The 21,315-nt window shown below is 42.3% G+C and overlaps 2 protein-coding genes across 2 annotated transcripts; both read right to left on the bottom strand.

The window, feature by feature from the left end:
* Positions 1-1,703: 1,703 nt before the first annotated feature.
* On the bottom strand, positions 1,704-5,227 carry LOC133746114 (flavin-containing monooxygenase FMO GS-OX-like 4). Its single transcript, XM_062174277.1, has 8 exons — positions 5,096-5,227; positions 4,038-4,596; positions 3,871-3,941; positions 3,549-3,701; positions 3,382-3,464; positions 3,153-3,288; positions 2,879-3,052; positions 1,704-2,177 (listed from the first exon to the last, which is right to left on the bottom strand). Exons 2-8 carry the CDS (start codon positions 4,567-4,569, stop codon positions 1,989-1,991), a joined length of 1,338 nt encoding a protein of 445 aa, XP_062030261.1. The 5' UTR covers positions 4,570-4,596; positions 5,096-5,227; the 3' UTR covers positions 1,704-1,988.
* A 6,531-nt stretch (positions 5,228-11,758) lies between these two features.
* LOC133743234 (flavin-containing monooxygenase FMO GS-OX-like 5) lies at positions 11,759-19,600 on the bottom strand. The gene is made up of 5 exons (XM_062171100.1): positions 19,547-19,600; positions 19,392-19,474; positions 19,149-19,290; positions 12,104-12,277; positions 11,759-12,000 (listed from the first exon to the last, which is right to left on the bottom strand). Exons 1-5 carry the CDS (start codon positions 19,589-19,591, stop codon positions 11,797-11,799), a joined length of 648 nt encoding a protein of 215 aa, XP_062027084.1. The 5' UTR covers positions 19,592-19,600; the 3' UTR covers positions 11,759-11,796.
* Positions 19,601-21,315: the final 1,715 nt, after the last annotated feature.

Here is a 21,315-nt window from a genome sequence, read left to right as displayed (position 1 = left end):
TCAAAAATGAAGGTACACCTTTGTCAAACCCTACTCTCTACAGAAGCATTGTTGGTGCATTACAATACTTGACTTTCACTAGGCCAGATATTGCCTATGCTGTAAACACAGTGTGTCAGTTTATGTCAACACCTACTGATGTGCATTATGCTTCAGTTAAGAGAATTCTAAGATATCTGCAAGGTACTTTGACAAAAGGGTTATTTTACAAATATGGTAATAGTGCTGCATATATCAATGCATTCTGTGATGTTGATTGGGCTGGTGATATCAATCAAAGAAGATCAACTACAGGATTCATTGTGTATCTTGGGCATTGCCCTGTGTCTTGGCAATCAAAGAAACAAGGTTCAGTTTCTAGAAGCTCTACTGAAGCTGAATATCGAGCTCTTGCCAACACTGCTGCTGAAATTTCATGGATGAGACATATCCTTTGTGATTTACATATCCGGATTCCTGCACCACCTTTGTTGAAATGTGATAATCTCTCTGCTCTTGCATTATGTTCAAACCCTGTCTTTCATTCCAGGATCAAACATCTTGATAATGATTTTCATTTTGTCCGAGAGAGAGTTCAAAGGCAAGATCTCCTGTTACAGTATGTGCCTACAGAAAATCAAACTGCTGATGTCTTCACTAAGGGTCTTCATAGTCCTATATTCAAGCAGCACTGTGTCAATCTCAGTGTGTTATCCCCCACTGAGATTGAGGGGAGGTGTTAAACAAGTCAACGTGAAAGGTCAAGGTTGTCAAGCATGAATAAGAAGCTGTCCAGCTGTAGCGCATGTAGTGGTGATTTGCTGTCAAGCTCTGTTGATGTGGATTTACAGGCTGTAATAGCTAGGGTTTTCTTCTTTGTTTTTTGACCTACTATAAATAGTGCTACTGTTGTAATAATTGTTTTTGTGTTCCATTAATTGAAATTCTCCTTCAGATTTTGTCTGAAACTCTCTCTCACTCTCTGTAAGTTCTTCTTCTTCTCTAAGCTTTTACATTCATGGCGGTAATGTTATCAATCATCACTAGTTTTTATTTTTTATTTTTATATTAAATTTTCTTTCTTTCTTTGTTCTTGGCTTTTTCTGAAGTTTTTTGTTTCTTTGTAAAGAGTAAGGAAGATTTAGAGCACCGATGTGTACTTGCACTAACATAAATAGATAGTTGGATAACTATCTACATTAAGTTGACTTTTTGGTTATTAAAAAAAAAAATGTTAACTATAAATAGGTGCTGGATCGCTTGCACTGTCGGTATACAGAAGAATTTTCAAAAACGAGGAGGAGAATAAAGAATTGGAGATAAAGGAAAGAAAAATGTATATGTGGAATGGTAAATAGGTTGGAAAAAGGAGAGAATGGGAGTAAAAGTTGGGAAATTACCATTTATGTTCTTGGCCAAGTGTTTTTGTTCCTTGCATTGCAAGCAAGTATTGTCATAGGATCTCTTGCTTTCAATACTAATTGTAATTGCAAAAGTAATGGAAACTTCTAATATTCACGTACAGAGTCTGTCTCTCCAAAGAGCCTAAACCAATTTCATCAATTCACAATTTATCAGTCGATTAGTGAATCTATTTCTCCTTTTTCAGACTAAGATCGTGCATTTCGCAACGATTTTGAGTGCAACAGTTCACATTGGAGGCAATCTGATGGGAAAGAGGGGGCAAAGAGATTCATCAGATTTGGTAGAAGATTAATAAGATGTGTTCTGATCAAAGGGCTTCCGAAAAATGTATTGAGGTACTAAATTGTCCGATAAAATATAAAGTTATGGTACAATAGAAAATGAGTTGCCAAGACGTTTTTTCTTCTGGTATGGAAGTAGGATAATGATCTCCAGTTCCAAGTATACCAACAATATGAAGAAGGAATGCACCACATTTCTTAAACACATTTGTGGCCACTTCACAATGATCAATCTGGGAAAGAAATCATGTGCCATCACTTATCCGTTAACATGTCCAATTTCTTTTGGTCAAGAATTATCTGTCAATTCAAGGCATATTTCTTGAAGTCCTCATGAGCTTGCAATACCAAATGGTCATATTCCCCCCACTCATCCCGGAATGTCTCTGGTTTGGTTAGCATGTTCTCTATAGCTGCAAAGTACATTTGCTTTCTCCATTCCTCAGAGACTGGACACCCACACTCGGTTGCAACCCAATCTTCATATCCATACTGCAAAATGCAACAGTTAAAATATTTATTCTGTTCGGGATATAAAAATTCGAGACTAGAATAGCTGAACAGAAAAAATATCCAACGGAGGCTAAGAAGAACTAGTAGCTTTAGCTATGAAGTTTTGCTCTACTACAGCACATGCATTGCAAACATTTCAAAACAGCAAAGCTTGCCGAGATTGAGTGTGAGCGATAAGTTATACTAGCCATCGAAAAGTTATACGATGGAAGTGTCTATGAACCTCTTGACCCTTGATCAGTCAGAAGAAGCAGATAATGATAATATACAAGCACAAAAGGAAACAAAGATTATAATTCTTCACATTACATTTTTTTTTTTTCATTTATATATCTTCCTGATTAATATGACATGCATTTTATTTGCTACAAATTGAAGGCTCCAACAGATTGAGAGAGATGAAACTTCTGCAGAACCCCATTAATTAGTTCTTATGGAGCTGACAGTCTGTTTTAACAAGAGATATGTGCTTAAACTGTCTCTGTTTATCAGACGTGGATCCAGTCAAGTCAATATGAAACATTTCATATAGTAACTGCTTTGCAGGTAGTTCTCTCGACAACTGATGATGAGTGAACTCCTCAGTAAGGATGTACGGGTTGAAAGTAAATTAAAAACATAGGCAGACAACCAAAGAGATTGAATTTACTAGTTGCAAAAGAAAAGGAGACTGAATTTACCTGATAATCAGCAATGTTATGAGTGTATCGCTTAGGTGTGTCAGAAGCTTCAAGTAAAGAGTAGAAAGCTTTTACATCCTCCATCATGTACTCTTGGGATGGAAGTGCCATTCGATTAGACAAAATACCAGCTATCCACTTGCTTTGAAGTTCAAACATGAAGAAAAGAGCGACCTGGTAGCATGAATGATATTCTAAGATTTACTTCAACAACCAATAAAATGGACAAAAAGATTCAACCATATTAGGACATGTGGTTTATGTAGATAAAAACCTTCCATGGTATACCAACGAAGGAAAGCGAAGGTGCAAAGGCAGGTGGAAAGACATGCTTGTACAGTGGTCCAACACGGTTGTCATCCACAGTCACAATGCCATTCGTTTCGAGAAAAGGAAAATGATATTTGTACCTTCAAAGAACAGAAGAAAAGATTACGATTTCCTAACAATTGGGAACACTACCCAGTAGCATGAAATCCTGTAACAAGGCTAAGCAAGTATACCCAGTGCAATGAAGAATGATGTCTCCATGGACAACACTCTCATCTTGGAAAACAACGCTCCCATCTTCATGGGCACTTTTGATCTGCACCGGTTTAAATAATATCAGAGCTCAAACAAAACTGAAAATTCCTTCACGAACTGCTCATCATAGCCACCCAATTCTTACCATTGAGTGAAGCCACAAGTTATCATAGCCAGGGTGCTTTTCAATGGTTTCATCAGCAACAGATCTAGATGCAATGTGGACTTCTTTAGCAACTCCAGCTATCTCCCGAGACATATCAACAGCACTTGTGCCGCTGCCTATCAAAATTACAACCTACGCAAAGCAGGAAAGGGCCAATATCAGCTATATACTACAGAGGTGAAAGAAAACAAAAACAGAAGTGCTTCTATGAGAAGTTGCATTGTTTCACACATGTGATCACATCAGCAACTCAGAAAACACAATGTAGAAGTTTCTACAGGATTCAGAAGGGAGCACAGACCTGATCTCTGAATGGCTCAGGATTACGGTAATTGTGGCTGTGAATTTGCTTCCCCTTCCATGCATTGATGCCTGAAAGGAGAAAAAGCAAGAATCAAATTCAAATTCACAACCTGAAATATTCCATTGTGTAACAGAAAAAATAAAAACGAAAATGACAAATGATACCTGGAATCTGAGCTACACGAGGCTCAGTATGATGTCCATTACAGACCACCACAGCATCATAAACCTCTTCCAAAACCTCACTTCTCTTGCTCTTGGACTTCACCTTCCACTTTCCACCCTCCACCAAACCCACAAACACCACCTCACTCTCGAACCTCACAACCTTATAAATCCCAAACTCGGTCGCGTAGTCATTCAAGTACTTCAACACCTCTCTGTGACCCGGAAACCTTCTCGGGTCTCTGTCTTTATCTCCTTCCTTGACCACAAAAGGGTAGTCCCGGAACCCCATGACCTCTCTTGGGAGATTGGTCCTGAGAGACTGGTACATGCTCGAGTGGACTATGTTTCTGTTTGGGTGGAGACCAATTGGGTCGGACTCCACTTCTGGAGTGTACATCCACGTGCCACCGATTTGGTCTCCTCGCTCGAAGACGACAACAGTGTGACCTTCCCGCCGGAGCTCACGTGCCGCCACCAGGCCGGAGGCGCCGGCGCCGATCACTGCTACGTGCCGAGATAAGAGTTGCATTGTCGGATGAGCAGAGATAGGAGAGACCTGCCATTTTATGTTGGTTAACTCAGGGCATCTACCGCCATAGGGCAAAAGCCAAATTGATTTAGCCTACCAAAAGCCAAATTGATTTAGCCAATTTAATAATATAAAAAAATTGATTAACCAATCAAATTTTGGTTAAGTGATCTCAGGCCAAAAGCTAAATTGATTTAGCCTACAAAACTTTCATCAACTGCGGATGATTGAAGAGACCTGCCATTTTATGTTGGTTAACTCAGGGCATCTACCGCCATAGGGCAAAAGCCAAATTGATTTAGCCTACCAAAAGCCAAATTGATTTAGCCAATTTAATAATATAAAAAAATTGATTAACCAATCAAATTTTGGTTAAGTGATCTCAGGCCAAAAGCTAAATTGATTTAGCCTACAAAACTTTCATCAACTGCGGACATCTTCACTCATAAGTCAAAAGTCATAGTGAACGCTTTTGCAATCAACCCCGATCCCCAAGAGCTGATCGTTTGGGAGTTTGGATGATTACCCCCACTGCTAGACGTTTGTCGTCGGGTCCTCAATCTGCTGGGGATAGGGGATGGGATCGCTTCCAAAGCCAATGCTTTCGTGCCCGACAAAATAGCCATCAGTGCCCGGCCGCTTACATGCTATCCCAACCTCTGCTTCAAGCTCCGAGTCAACCGAAGTTCTGCAACAGGCCACAAAGCCGAGCTTCTCTGGTCATCTCGGAGAAATCCCCTTCCCCGGTCAGGGAGCCTCCCTCCTCCCGTCCACATCCTACTGTGTGTGTGGCGTCCTCCTCTGCCGGACCCAAGGATAAAGGTAAGGCCAAATTGGTTCAGGATGATGAGTTGGTTGTTGCAGCTGTCATTGAGGACAGCAGGAGTCTATTTATTGAACCGGACCCAAATCTTTTCCCTACTTTGGGCCTATCTGGTGAACTCAATTTGGGTAATACTCAGTTCATCTTTGACAACTCAATCAATGAGTTTGTCCCACTTCCTCCTCCATCAACTCTTTACCCACTCAGCTACCCACTCAATCAGGCCTTTAATCCCCTCCACGAACTGTTTGAACCTCACCTCACTAACTCCCAAGCCCACCTTCATCCTCACACCAATGATTCTCTGGAGGCTTTTGTGGCTGCTAACATTATACCAAGCCCAGTTACACCTTCCACTTCACTTCCCCATGCATCTCCACCAAATGAGGACATTTCAGGAATAGCCTCCTTCATGGATCAACTTCGTCTCAAACGTCAAGCTGATGACACCACCGTTGACACTGACCCAAAATGCAAGAGAGCTAAGTTCAGATCAATTTCTTCTTTTGATATGGCCTTATCTTTGGCCCCATCTTCTGATCTCTATCTCCCCAATTTGGATAATGATGGACCTCCTTTATCGGGAAGGCGAACCAGAGGAACCAGCAATACCGGGGTGACTCGTACTCGAGGCAAGGTTCGAGGCACCCGCGGTCGTGGGCGCGGGGGTCGTCGATCGGCGTCCTCTGCTACCCCCATACCTCAAGATCTGAGTGTTGCCTCGGAAATTCCTGTTTCTAATGTCCAGAGAGATGCTTTTCTGAGAGAGACCCTTGCAACAACTGAGGGATTATTTGCGGTTCAACTCATCCTAGCAGAGAACTCTCATTCCAGCACTCCTCCTCTGGACCTTAATGTGTCAAGCTTTCTGTCCATGAGTCACAATCCTCCATCTTCAATAACTGAGCTTGAAGGTCTCCCTCGGACACAAGAACGAGATCAGCAACATATTCCTTCAGAATTCTTGTCTGAAAATGTAATGTATCCCCCTCCACTGTTGGCGCCGGAGTCTGCAACTATTGCCGAGCCAACTTCTCCTACTGATCATGATCCTCCTTTGGATCAGGGCACCGGTGGCTGGCCCGATGCAGCCACGGGGCCAACATGAGGCTCCTATCATGGAATTGTCAGGGCCTAGGGGCGGACCTGACCGGAAAGACACTCCGACGTTTGGTTAAACGTCATCGCCCCTCTATGCTTTTTCTTATGGAGACTAGACAGCAAGAACCAGTGCTCAAGTATTGGCTGAAACAACTGCGGTTTGACCACTTGTATGTTGTCAATCCAACAAATAATGGTGGCGGTGGTCTTGCTCTATTTTGGGACAACTCTGTCCATGTCTCTAGTATTATCGGATCGGTTAATTATGTAAATACTAGTGTGTTTTTCATTTCAGAAAATTTTCACTGCAATGTTTCTTGGTTGTACGGGAATCCTCATGTGAATCAAAAAACAAGCTTTTGGCGTTCTTTGTACACATCTTTCTCCCCTCATGCTCTCCCTTGGTTGTGCTTGGGGGATTTCAATGAAATTCTATGGCTGCATGAAAAATGGGGAGGCCTCCCTCAGCCAAATTGGTGGATTAACTTGTTCAAAGACTTCATCAATCATGCTCAACTCTCAGATCTTCTTTTCCAAGGGCCAGACTACACTTGGTTCTCCTATCAACATGGTCAGGTGGTAATCAAAGAACGTCTGGACCGTGCCTTTGCCAATAATGAGTGGATAGCTCATCAGCCACAGACTCAAGTCTTTCACCTTCCTTTACTTGGATCGGACCATAGACCAATCATGCTTGATACAAATCCAAAGGAGTTGAAGTCTCCTCCAATTTTCCGTTTTGAACATCTCTGGACCACTCATCCTACCTGTCAACAGATAATTCACTCCAACTGGCATACTTCTTCCTCTCTTGATCATTCTTCTTCTTGGGCTACAAACCTTCGAAAGTGCCAATATGCTCTCTCTCTTTGGGCAAAGGACACTTTCCCGAATTTTGGCAAACTTGAAGTTGATGGACAAGCTCGAATTCAGTCTCTCCTGGACTCTGATATGCCTGATGCTCACCAACAAATCAAGTCTGTCTCTGATGATATTGCTAATCACTGGGCCCTTGAGGAAATGTATTGGAAACAGAGGTCAAGGGTTTCGTGGCTAGCCCATGGTGACCTCAACACCCGGTACTTCCATCAGACAACAATCATGCATCGTCGGAGAAATAAGATTCTTAGACTTAAGAATGATGAGGGTACTTGGTTAACAAATGAGAGAGATATTGTTGCCCACCTAAACCACTATTTTCGGGATATGTATGAAGCTGCTCCAACTACCCACATGCAAACCGTGCTTGACTTTGTTGATCCAGTGGTAACCACGGATATGAATTCGGCCCTCCTGGCAGAAATCACCATTGACGAAGTTCGAGCTGCAGTTTCGAATTGGGAGGGCTTAAATCTCCGGGACCGGACGGCTTTCCAGGTACTTTCTACCAATCATATTGGGAAATTGTAAATAAAGTGGTCCATGAAGCAACAGCTCAATCTTTTGCCTCTGCCTCCATTTTGGATCAATTTAATGCCACCTATATTGCTCTAATTCCTAAGGTGGAAGTTCCTCAGCTAGCTTCCCTGTTAACGTTAGTGATCCGTAGGGATCTCTAGTTAGCTATAAATAAAGAGAGAGAGAGATTGACACAAGATGTATAGTGTTTCGCCTCCGCATGAGCGGGAGACTACGTCCACTTGAAAGCTATACTAGTGTGTCGAGCCTTGCGGCCTAACAAGATTACAAGAGATGTAATGAATGAATGAATGTGGAATGGATGGTGTTTAAGTGGGAGGAGAGTTCCTTTTATAAGTCAAGGAAGCCATCTCCTCTACTTGTTCTTCGATGTGGGACAAGCAATCAACTATTCCTTAGTCTAATTTAACATGCAGAAAGCTATGTTATGGAGGCATGTTGGCAAGGGCGGGAAGGTGGCTTCCTGGTGGCGGATTTGCGACTTCCGGATACCGCCGCGTAGCCTGAACATAGGGCTACACGATGTATGTCTCGGTTGGGCCTTGCCATGTCTTGTGGATGTCCCAAAGTGGGTGTTACTTATGCTTGGTGACGTAGTAAATACTCCATATTATTGGAGGTATGTACATTCCCATTTTCGTCCCATTGCTCTCTGCAACTTTGCACATAAAATCTTGACTAAGATCATATCTACCAGACTCAGACCTTTCATGCCTTACCTTATTTCTGAAAATCAGTCGGCTTTCATTTCTGGTCGTCAGATTCAGGACAACATTCTAGTGGCCCATGAACTTTTTCATCATCTCAAGTTACTTAAGACAGGATCTGACGGTGAATTTGCAATTAAACTTGACATGAATAAAGCATATGACCGTGTGGATTGGAAGTTCTTGGAATTGGTCCTTCTCAAAATGGGTTTCCATCATCACTGGGTTAGATTGGTTATGTCTTGTGTTACATCTGTGACAATGGCCATTCTTGTTAATGGATCCCCTGGTCGTAAATTTAAGCCATCCCGTGGTTTAAGGCAGGGAGACCCACTGTCCCCTTTCCTTTTCCTTTTCATCAATGATGTTCTTTCAACGATGATCCGGAAAATTTGCGCTGCAAACTTACTTGATCCAGTAAAGATAAGCTCTGATGGTCCTTTGGTCAGTCATCTTTTCTTTGCAGATGACTCAATCTTCTTCCTCAAAGCTACCCTGTCCAATTGTGAAGTCTTATCGGACACTTTACATCACTATTGCAGCGCTTCGGGACAATCCATCAATACTCATAAGTCCTCACTCTTTTTCAGCCCCAACACATCTCCTCAAGTTGTCAACCTCATTAGTCGGGTGTTGGGCATGAGTCCGGTTCTTAATCCGGGTTTATATCTTGGTCTCCCTACCATCTGGGGACGATCCAAGGTATCAGCTTTGGCCTATGTCAAGGAGAATATTGAAAAGAAAATCTCAGGGTGGAACACGTCCACTCTCTCCCAAGCCGGGAAAGAAATCATGATCAAGGCTGTGGCAATGGCAATTCCGGCCTATCTGATGTCAGTTTTTAAATTCCCCTCTTCTCTCTGCAACCAAATCAACTCAGCTCTTGCAAACTTTTGGTGGGGAGATAACACTACTACTGGCATTCATTGGAAGAAGTGGGCTTCTCTTGCCTTGCCAAAATCTGATGGGGGGATGGGTTTTCGAAGTATTGAGACTTTCAATTTAGCTCTTCTGGCTAAGCAAGGTTGGAGGATATTGTCTAATCCTAATGCTTTTTGGGTTCGTGTTCTGAAAAACCGCTATTTCCCTCAGTGTTCCTTCTTCGAAGCCTCCCGGGGCTCTTCTCCATCTTGGGCATGGTCAAGTATCTTGGAAGGAAGACATATTCTGTCCACTGGGTGTATTTGGCAGGTAGGTTCTGGTAACGCAATTGACTTTTGGAGGGATAACTGGATCCCGCGCCTTCCTTCCTTCAATTTGCAAAATCTAATGCCCCTTAATTCTCCGGTTATCCATGTCAGTAATTTTATTGACACATCTAACCATGAGTGGAACTTAGACTCTGTTATCCCTCTCCTCTCAACTGAAACCATTAATGCTATAAGGGCTACCTCATTCGGCAATCCGGAGGAAATTGATTCTTTACTATGGTCGGCTAATTCTTCTGGCATCTACTCGGTACGGTCTGGGTACGAATCTAAAGTCTTGACTGCTCCTCCCAATCCTGAAGGACACCCTCATCTATCGCACTCCATCCATAAGAGCATTTGGACTTGGCTGTGGAATGTCAAGGCAACTCCTCGCATCAAACACTTCATGTCGCGTGCTCTCTCTGGTGCTCTAGCAACAAACCACAATAGATTCCAAAGGCATCTTACTTCATCCCCTTTATGTACCCTCTGCGAGGCTCATTCTGAAACAATTGAACATGTTTTATTCCTATGCCCTTGGGCAATGAGAACATGGTTCTGCCACCCTCTGTCTTATAAGGTTGATCCCCAATCCATCACATCGCTTGATAGATGGATTATGGCTGTCTTTAGACTGGAAGAGACACTTTCTTCATCTAATCGGATCTTTCAAACCCATGCTTGTTTCCTACTATGGTTCATTTGGAAGCAGAGGTGTACCAGTGTGTTCAATGCAGAAACTCCTGATTCAATCCACACTGCCTCCCGTGCTCACTCGGCATCTTCTGAATATCTCATGATCCCTCAAGGTCTCTCCCGCAAATTCAGGACGCCCACTACAGGGGTAACAGATTCGACAACCTGGAAACCTCCCTCCCCTGGTCTTCTGAAGATCAATACCGATGCGGCATGGAATGCGAGATCCTCTAAGTGTGGTCTAGCTTCCCTTATTCAGGATTCCAATGGGTCCGTCCTTGGTGGCTTTGCGAAGTCAACCCATGCCTCTTCCTCCCTGGCAGCAGAAGCCATGGCTATTGAGCTTGGTCTTTCTCTGGCCTCTTCTCTCTCCCTCTCTTCTTTTCAGTTGGAATCTGATTCAATGGTGTTGATTTCAACTTTGTTAAACCCTCTTTCTTCGATCGATTGGTCAGCTTCGCGGAGTGTGGCAAATATCCGGGTCCTGGCTGGGAAATTTGATCGAGTAAACTGGCTCTGGACCAGTAGACATGCTAATCAAGCTGCAGATCACGTGGCGGCGTTGGCATCGCGCAGGGTGTGCACCGAGGACTGGGTTTCCAATCCTCCTCCCTCCCTAATGCGCATACTTCTCTTTGATGCTCAAGGGCCTCCTCCTTGAGTCGAGTTTCTGATCTTTGTATTTTTTGTTTTTCTTTGTTTTGCTGTTTTCTGGTTTCTTTCTGGGCTTCTGTGCCTGGTTGTCTTCATGTATCTTTAAAGCCAAAAAAAAAAAAAAAAAAAAATACTTATTTACTCTATCAAAAAAGTAGCGTTGCCATCATTGGTCAAATTCTATGAGCTAAAAATAAAACGTTTTCGTTGTTTTTGAAATTAAATTTGCTCATCACCAACACTTTAGTGGTGAACTGGTGATACTCCACTCAGACCACTCAATATAAAGCTGCATGTGCATGTTATAAAAGATAATTATACTTAACTATGGTTTAATTATCTTATATATCAATATTTTATTGTTTTTTAATTCAACTAATCTTGGTTGTTTCGTCTTCAACCTTCACTTTCCAATACCCATCTCCAAAACTATTCATTCACCATTATCACTTTTCAATACTTTTTAACCATCACTGTCCAAATTTGAATTACATAGCCCTTTTTGGGGGAAACTTCATTTCCTAATCCCAAAGGGACAACAACACGTAAACATTTATATAAGTTTATACAGAAATGAGGTGTTCACTTTCATGCATATTTCAGATTCATTTGGCAAATACATCATTTGATATCACTGCTAATAAGTTAAACTCGATCCATCTGTGGTGAATTTCCAGAAGTCCTTATAAGCTTGCAGCACTAAATGGTCATCATCCCACTCATCGTGATATGTCTTCGGCCGGACTAGATAATTCTTTGCTACTGCGAACATTATTTGTTTTCTCCATTCTTCAAAGACTGGGCTCCCACACTGCGCTGCAAGCCAATCAGCATAATCGCCCTGCAAAAACAACACTCCAAATATTAACTCTCAATTTCATGTTAAGTATGGAGATATCAATGAGACTAAGACATTGACAGGGAAGCAAAGAAGCCGAACTTACCTGATAATCAGCAATGTCATGGGTTTGTCGTTTAGGTTTGCCAGAAGCTTCAAGTGAAGAGTAGAAAGCTTTGACATCCTCCATCATCTCCTCTTGAGATGGAAGCGCAATTCGATTAGACAAAACTCCTGCTATCCACTTGCTTTGAAGTTCAAAATTGGGGAAAGGAAGGGTCTGGGACCATTAAACAAAAAAGATCAACTCTTATGTAAATGAAAAAAGATTCAACCAAAATGCGGCATACACTTCTGTTGAAAGTTAATGCACATTGATCAAATAATCTACATCAATCTAAAGAAGTCTAGAGCAAACAAGTGAAATCTAAGAGTTGCTAGATTGATCTAGAATTATCATGTTAATTATTGCATTAAGTGTCTAGAACATTAATCATGAAAGTATGAATGTAATCGATTAAGTTTATCATGGTCTAGAAAGTGAGACAAGCTATGGTACTTGTGGGTATCTCATGCACTCATTTACGACTATTTGAACATAAAATTACAATTATTTGAAAAAAAATTACAACATTGAGAACAAAAGTTACATATTCATTTACACTATTTACATATAGTTAAACAAAAATTACAACATTGAGAACAAATGTTACCATATTCATTTACACAATTTACATATAGTTAAACAAAAATTACAACATTGACAACGAATTTGTTCAAAATCTTGTAACAATGTCGTAAGAGGTGTAATTACTATTATTAGAACTAAGATTACACAAAATAGGATTCAACATTACCACTCTGACAACAAATTTGTTGTCACTTTTGTAAATGTGGGTATGAGATACCCACAAGTACACTAGAATTTCCCCTAAAAAGTTCCATTAAGGTGTGGTTAGTAATTAACCACAAGCAAGTCGATGGTCATAGTAAGCCACAATGTCGGCTTACAAGATCTATATATATATATATATATATGATGTACTCTTGCAATTATGTATCAATTAAGAAGTTTTTTTTTGATACATATCAATTAAGAAGTTTCTGTTTAAGGATAATAGAATTGAGAGAGATTGATGAGAGAATTGTATATTCATTATTGAGAATAGGAGCCCTATATATAGGGATTACAAAGTACATGTTCTAATGTTACAAGGAAAACTAATCCGAGTAGGACTAGGAATTCTAGAACCTTCTCTCCTATTACAACCATGAAACTATTCCTAGTTTGATAAGGCACACTAAGTCAATTTTCCTTCAACACTCCCCCTTGTGCCGCTCAAACTTGGTGGTGACGCTTCGTCCATTGCCTCGTTAAAAACCTTGCTCGAGTGAAAAACCCTGTGGGACAAAAATACGCTCGAGGAGGAGAAAAAGAGTACAACACGTCCTCTACTCTTCGAGATCGAACATGTAGACATCATAACTCCCCCTGATGTCGATATCTCCCCCTGATTGCTACAATCGTGGGAGTTCGGATAACTTTCTCAATCCGATGCTCTTCACATGTTTCTCGAAGGTGGATTTAGGTAATGACTTAGTGAATAAGTCCGCTACATTATCCTCTGATCGGATTTGATTCACTTCAATCTTTACAAGTGATTGTTGTTGCTGATTGTAAAAGAACTTAGGCGATATATGCTTGGTGTTGTCGCCCTTGATGAAACCTAACTTTATTTGTTCAATACAAGCTGCATTATCCTCATAAATGCATGTAGGTTCATCTGTGGTAGACTTCAAACCACAACTTCCTTGAATATGTCTAATTACAGACCTTAGCCATATACATTCACGTACTGCTTCATGTAGAGTAATAATCTCTGCATGATTTGAGGAAGTAGTAGCAAATGTCTGTTTTGTAGACCTCCAAGATATCGCCGTGCTTCCCATGGTAAAGACATAACCCGTTTGGGAGCGACCTTTGTGAGGGTCAGAGAGATACCCTGCATCAGCAAAACCCATCAAAACATCATTGTCGTTTTGATGGAGGGGAGTAGGGAGATGCCGGCCACCATGGACGGCGGCGGCAACATGGCCGGCGGTCAACTCTTGGACGGTGGCTCTTTGCCTTTTGGGGTCCGATCCCGAAATTCAGTCATTCCTTTTCTCTCTGTAGGGATAGAATAGGCCCATATCAATCGTACCTCTAAGGTATCGAAAGATTGTCTTTACACCAATCCAATGGCGGCGTGTTGGCGCAGAGCTATGTCTAGCTAACAAGTTCACTGCGAAGGAGATGTCTGGTCTTGTGCATTGAGCTAAATACAATAATGCGCCTATTGCACATAAGTAGGGCACTTCGGCCTCTAATGATTCTTCGTCCTCATCCTTTGGACGAAACGGATCTTTTCCGGGCTCAAGACTACGACCAATCATGGGAGTACTCACATGCTTTGCTTTATCTTCATTAAAGCGCCTTAGAATTTTCTGAGTATATGCAGACTGATGGATCAAAATTCCATCACTACGGTGCTCGAGTTCTAAACCGAGACAAAACCGTGTCTTCCCAAGATCTTTCATCTCAAATTCGGATTTCAAGTATTTAGCAGTTTCCTTTAACTCATCTAGAGTTCCAATTAGGTTCATGTCATCGACATAAACTGCTACGATTGCAAATCCAGAACTTGTTCTTTTAATGAACACGTATGGGCATATTTCATTGTTAATATATCCCTTCCCAATCATGTAGTCACTTAGACGGTTATACCACATCTTTCCGGATTGTTTTAATCCATATAGTGAGCGTTTTAATCTTATTGAAAACGCGCTCCGTGGTTTAGAGCCACTTGATTTGGGTAATGGAAGTCCATCTGGAACCTTCATATATATCTCTGAATCTAGATCCCCATAGAGATATGCTATAACCACATCCATAAGCTGCATGTTAAGTTTTTCGGAAACTACCAAACTGACAAGGTAGGGGAACGTTATAACGTCCATTACGGGAGAATATGTCTCCTCGTAGTCGATTCCAGGGCGTTCTGAGAAACATTGCACCACAAGGCGGGTTTTATATCTTACCACCTCATTTTTCTCATTACGCTTTCTAACAACGACCCATTTATGGCCAACAGGTTTTACATTAGGGGGTGTCTGCGTTATAGGTCCAAGCACCTGTCTCTTTGTTAGTGATTCCAATAATTCAGCCTGGATCACATCTTTCCATTTAGGCCAATCCGCTCTTCGTTGACATTCTTCAACAGAGCGAGGTTCGATATCATCATATTCTATGATTCCTTTTGCAACATGATATGCAAACGCATCATCAATTGCCATAGAATTTCTATCCATCATCTCATGTACACTAGTGTAATTTATGGAGATCTCTCTATTCTCTGGAGTTGGTTCTGACATTGGAGCGTCCCCCAATGATGTCTCTTGGACATAACCATAATCCGGAATATTCTCATGAGATGGATTATTCACATCGATGATTAATGGATTATTTTGTGCCAAACTTGCTTTCTTTCTTGGGCGAGAATCCATTGAACCTATAGGCCTCTCGTGCTTCCTGGCAGGAGCCATGGGCCTAGCCACAACGTCACCATCACTATGAGAGGGGACGTTGGCGCCATGCTCAGTTGCCCTTGAGATGGCGTCATGTCCTCTAATTTTAGGGACATCAATCCTTGCAGGCACGTTTGCAGCAGGTATGTATGATCTCATCACTTTAGCGATATCAGAAAACGCATCAGGCATCGATTCTGCTACGTTCTGAAGATCGAGAATTCTCCGCACTTCAATTTCGGACTGTGCGGTTCGGGGATCAAGATGAGATAGAGTGGGGACAGACCACGACAATTCCTGTCGTTCCTGTTGAACATTTATGTTCCTATCTCCCCCTAACGACGGGAAGACTGTCTCATCGAAGTGACAATCCGCAAATCTAGCGGTAAAGAGATCGCCTGTCAAGGGTTCTATGTAGCGGACAATGGTTGGAGAATCATATCCAACGTAAACGCCTAATCGTTGTTGAGGACCCATTTTGGTGCGCTGTGGAGGCGTAATAGGCACATAGACTGCACATCCAAATATGCGTAAGTGTGAGACATCAGGCTCATACCCAGTGACCATCTGGGACGCAGAAAAGGGTTGAGTGGTAGTGGGCCTCAGACGAATAAGCACAGTTGCATGCAATATTGCATAGCCCCAAGCAGAAATAGGGAGATTGGTGCGCATTACCAATGCCCTAGCGACCATTTGTAGTCGTTTAATGGCGGCTTCTGCGAGACCATTTTGGGTGTGAACATGAGGAACTGGATGTTCAACTTCAATCCCAATGGACATGCAATAATCATCAAAAGTTTTTGATGTAAACTCCCCAGCGTTGTCTAATCTGATAGACTTAATAGGATGATCAGGGTGGTGAGCCCTTAACTTAATTATTTGTGCTAGGAGTTTAGCAAATGCAGCGTTCCTTGTGGACAAGCATGACATGTGACCAGCGTGTCGATGCATCAACCAACACCATAAAATATCTAAATGGTCCGCATGGTGGTTGAATAGGTCCACAAATATCACCTTGGATTCTCTGTAAGAATGATATATTTTCTTTGGTGTCCTTTGCATAGGATGGTCTCGATCCTAATTTTGCTAAAGAGCAGGCTTTGCAGAACGAATGATGGGCTTTAGAGACAACCAATGAGGATTTTGGTTGAGCCACGAAGTCACAATTGACTTTAGAAGCAAAATTTGGAGTATAAAGAGCATTGGTGGCGTCAATGCCACCTTGAGGCCGCAGGGGGACGGCGGCGCTGGCCAAGGATGGCCGGTTCTGGGGGTGAACTGCGCCGTGAGGCGCAGGTGCTCTTTCGGTGTCCAAAATCCGATTTTTACTTCTTTTCGTTCTGAAAAATGGATGTCCGTGTGAAGTTTTTATTATATGGATCATCATATCACGACCTGGGTGTCCCAAACGGTCATGCCAAAGCCTATATGAGTCAGAATCCCATAAATCATCTCTCATAACATGATTGGATTCAATTATTCGAATAGTGGTTGCATACAATCCACTAGATCGACACATAAGTTTCTCTAATACTCGTTTATGTTCGTAGTCATTAGAGGTGATGCAAAGGAACTCTTGTCCATTCTCACAATGTGTTTCCACATGAAAACCATTGGCTCTTATATCTTTGAAGCTCAATAGAGTTCTTCCTGCCCTAGGAGCGTAGAGAGCTTCAGTGACATTAATGATTGTGCCATGTGGCAACAAGAATTGAGCTGGTCCTTGACCATGAATCAATTTGGATGACCCTGCCATCGTAGTCACTGAAGATCGAGTAGGCGTCATCTCAAGAAATAACTACCTATTTCGAAGTATGGTGTGCGTAGTAGCACTATCCACGAGGCATTCTAGCTCTCCGGGAAACATACTTGAATGAATAAAGTTCGAATAAAAAACGACACTTTATTTCAATGAAAGCCAATGATTACGTCAAAGTTTCTAAATTTAATCCAAAAGGATAATCAAGTTTAGACAAGTGGTAGTTACTCAATCTGTTTGGTAATTCCAATTTGGTTGTGACCAGGTAAGGTAAGGCGAGATTTTGGTGGAGCGTTGCTCACTTTTAAAACCGTTCTCTCAGTTCAAACCTTTCCTAGACATCACAATTACTCTTGAGTACGCCTAGTGAGAAAAATTTATAACCACTGTCTATGTTGATAGTTTCCAAATTTTTGGATCTGGATTGAAACCAATGACGTTTATATGGTCAAATTTTTATGTTTACGAACGCTCTTAATCCGTAGCCTACGAACGCTCTTAGTTCGTAAAAATCAATGCTCACGGACGCTCTTAGTCCGTAGATCACGAACGCTCTTAGTTCGTATATAGCGTGAATCCCCACGATTCCGCTTTTAGCAAATCGAACCCACGTTACAGAAAAGTGGGATGTAGAAGAAGGGATTTTGTAAGTCCCCGAAGAAAAATAAAAATAAATTTAAATTTCAACAATGGGAACAACTTACTAGTGAAAACTTACTCATGAATTTTGGAATTTGAAATTCTCAATACACGTGTATGTTGATGCAGGCGTGCTATCAATCCTGGTTCGGGGATTGCAAACAATCTTTCAATCCCTGCTGTGTGACCGATATAGGTCTGGCCGAGGTAAGCCGAGGGGCTGGCCGACAGATGCGTGCGCAGGGGCGCGTAGGCGATGCAGGGGCAGGCACGCAGATGAGGCTAGCGTGGGCTAGGAGCTGCTGCAGTGATGCTTGAAGGGAGCAGCGGTTTTCAAGGATTTTTTGTTGAAAATCGGAGCAGATTTGCCTCTTAACAGCTTTCACTTTGATTGGTGTACAGGTCTCAAAACAACTCCGATAAGGCTGAAATTCGGAAGTCAAATAGAAGAGACAGAGACGAACAACTTTTATGAAGGAAGAATTTTGATCTGAGGTCCCTATCAAGACTTTTCGGGGCTTGTAAGAAGGCAGATCTGCACAGGAACGAACGTCCTGCTGTGCTGCAGGGGCAGCAGGCGTGCGGCGATACTGCAGGGGCTGTAGGCAGCACACGGGTGCGTAAGGGCTGCAGGGTGGGCAGCAGCGGCTAGTCTAGCATGGGCTAGGTGCAACGGTGAAAAGGTGATGTTGAAGAATTTTCTGGTTTTGGATTTTTGATCTCAAGGTTAGGGCTCGTACTGATAACGTGTTTAAGGAAAATAGAATTGAGAGAGATTGATGAGAGAATTATATATTCATTATTGAGAATAGGAGCCCTATATATAGAGATTACAAAGTATATGTTCTAATGTTACAAGGAAAACTAATCCGAGTAGGACTAGGAATTCTAGAACCTTCTCTCCTATTACAACCATGAAACTATTCCTAGTTTGATAAGGCACACTAAGTCGATTTTCCTTCAACAGTTTCAAGCAGAAGCAATTAAGCAAGAGTGCAAAGCCTTCCCTCCTCTATTCCAGACTCAACCATCTCCTCTACACTTTCTTCCAAACTCTTGCTCCCAAAACTATAAAGTCTTAAACACATTGTCCTAGCCCACTACTCCTAAAGCTTCCGCACCAAATTCCAACAAGTGGTATCAAAGCCACAAATTTTAACAACTTCAAAGTAAAGAATTAACACACCTTCGATGGTATCCCGACAAAAGAAAGCGACGGTGCCAAGGCAGGTGGGAAGACATGCTTGAACAGTGGCCCGACACGGTTGTCATCCTCATCAACGGTTACAATGCCATTGGTTTCGAGAAAAGGAAAATGATATTTGTACCTTGGAAGGAAAATTAAAGACGTAGATTATTATGCTCTCATATTTTTGTTACACTTCACATTACCTCACATTCAGTACAGAGGATTACAAAGCAGGTATACCTTGTGCAGTGAAGAATGGTGTCAGCAACGACAACACTCCCATCTGTGAAAACAACACTACCATCTTCATGGACACTTTCAATCTGCATCAGTTCGATTATATCATAAGTTCATAAGTTCTCATAGCCGAAATTCTTACTTTGGTGTTATGTTACCTTAGAGTGAAGCCACATGTTATCATAGCCACTATTAATCTGCATCGGTTTAGATTTTAGCATTAGTGCAAAACTTCTGGAGGTATGAATAGAACCTCCCTAAAACTTGATTTACAATCAATAAAATTATCTTTCAGTCTTTTCCTCCCATAACCCTAGCAGAGCTAGCGCTCTGAGCCAACGGCGTGATCATTTCACGACTGCGCACGACGGTGACGTTGTCAGTCGTGATGATGAATCTTCGAGTTCTGGCGTGGAACTGTAGGGGCATCGTGGGTAGTAGTCGTCGAAGAGCGCTGGTAGATATAATCCGGCAAGAGAAACCTAGGGTTTTGTTTCTTTCTGAAACCCTTTGCAATGATAATCAGTTAGAATCGCTGCGAGTGAGAGTTGGCTTTGATAATTGCTTGGGCATGGCAAAGAGTGATGCGACGCCAGGGGTGGCTCTCTTATGGATGAATGATGTGCCTGTGCACGTTCGGAATTACTCGATCAGGCATGTGGATGTCTCCATTGGCAACCCAGGTGCCCCGGACGAATGGAGACTGACTGGTATATATGGTTTTGCAAACACTGGGGCTCGAATTGGGACTTGGGCGCTGATGCGACAGTTGGCACTGCAATCTAACCTACCCTGGTTGCTCTTTGGGGACTTTAATGAGATTTTGTCTCGATCGGAGAAGTCGGGTGGTGGCGAAAGGAGGCTTGCACAAATGCAGGCGTTCAGGGAGGCGGTGGTGGATTGCTCCTTGCTGGATATGGGGTATCGCGGTAGTCCATTTACGTGGTCTGACCATCAGACAAAAGAAAGGCTAGATAGAAGTTTATGGAGCGCTGAATTGCGAGATTTGTTTCCAGGTTCCACGACTACGCATTTACCGCCTAGTACCTCTGATCACTGTCCACTCTTGGTGGAGATCTGCGAGACTGCTGTAGTAAAAAAAAAAGCTACGTCGTAGGTTTCGTTTTGAACAGTTCTGGGCAACGCACTCAGAATGTGAAGGTGTGGTGCATCGTGGGTGGTCTGCTCAGGTATCTGGGGATCCAATCAGTCAGGCAACGATGAAAATTAAGAATACCGGAAGAGAGTTGCTTGCATGGCAGAAATCTACATTCATGTTTCGTAAGGCAGAGATGAGAGCTGTTCGGAGCCGATTGGAGGAGTTACTCAGTGCTCCGTTCGATCCTACACAGAATGCTGAAAAGCAGGTTCTTAATGCTAAATTTCAAGAGTTACTCACGCAGGAGGAGACGATTTGGATTCAGAGGTCCAAGGCATTGTGGTTGAAAGCAGGGGATCGAAACACTGCATACTTTCATCGACGTGCTTCGAATCGAAAACAGAGGAATAGTATTAAAGGACTGAGGAATTCAGTTGGAGATTGGGTTACTGACAACAAAGAACTTGAAGGTGTGGTCAAGGCCTATTATAATAGTCTCTTTGCCTCCGAAGGTGTCAATATGAATATTGCATTGAACATTATCTTATATACCATTCAGCCTCGTGTGTCCAATGATATGAACCAGGAGTTGTTGGCACCGTACTCTGATGGGGAGATCAAGGCAGCTTTGTTTCAGATGCACCCATCGAAAGCGCCTGGTCCTGATGGGATGTCCCCATTCTTGTTTCAGAAATACTGGCATGTGGTTGGTCCGGATGTTTGTACAGCTGTTAAGTCCTATTTGTCTACTGGCATTTTAACTACTGAGATGAACTTTACTCATGTGACTCTAATCCCTAAGGTCAATGAACCTAAAGATATGACAGA

Source organism: Rosa rugosa, chromosome 4 (genome assembly GCF_958449725.1).
Source record: "Rosa rugosa chromosome 4, drRosRugo1.1, whole genome shotgun sequence".
Classification (NCBI taxonomy): domain Eukaryota; kingdom Viridiplantae; phylum Streptophyta; class Magnoliopsida; order Rosales; family Rosaceae; genus Rosa; species Rosa rugosa.
Note: the sequence above shows the minus strand (reverse complement) of the source record. Positions and strands in the feature narration are given on the sequence as shown.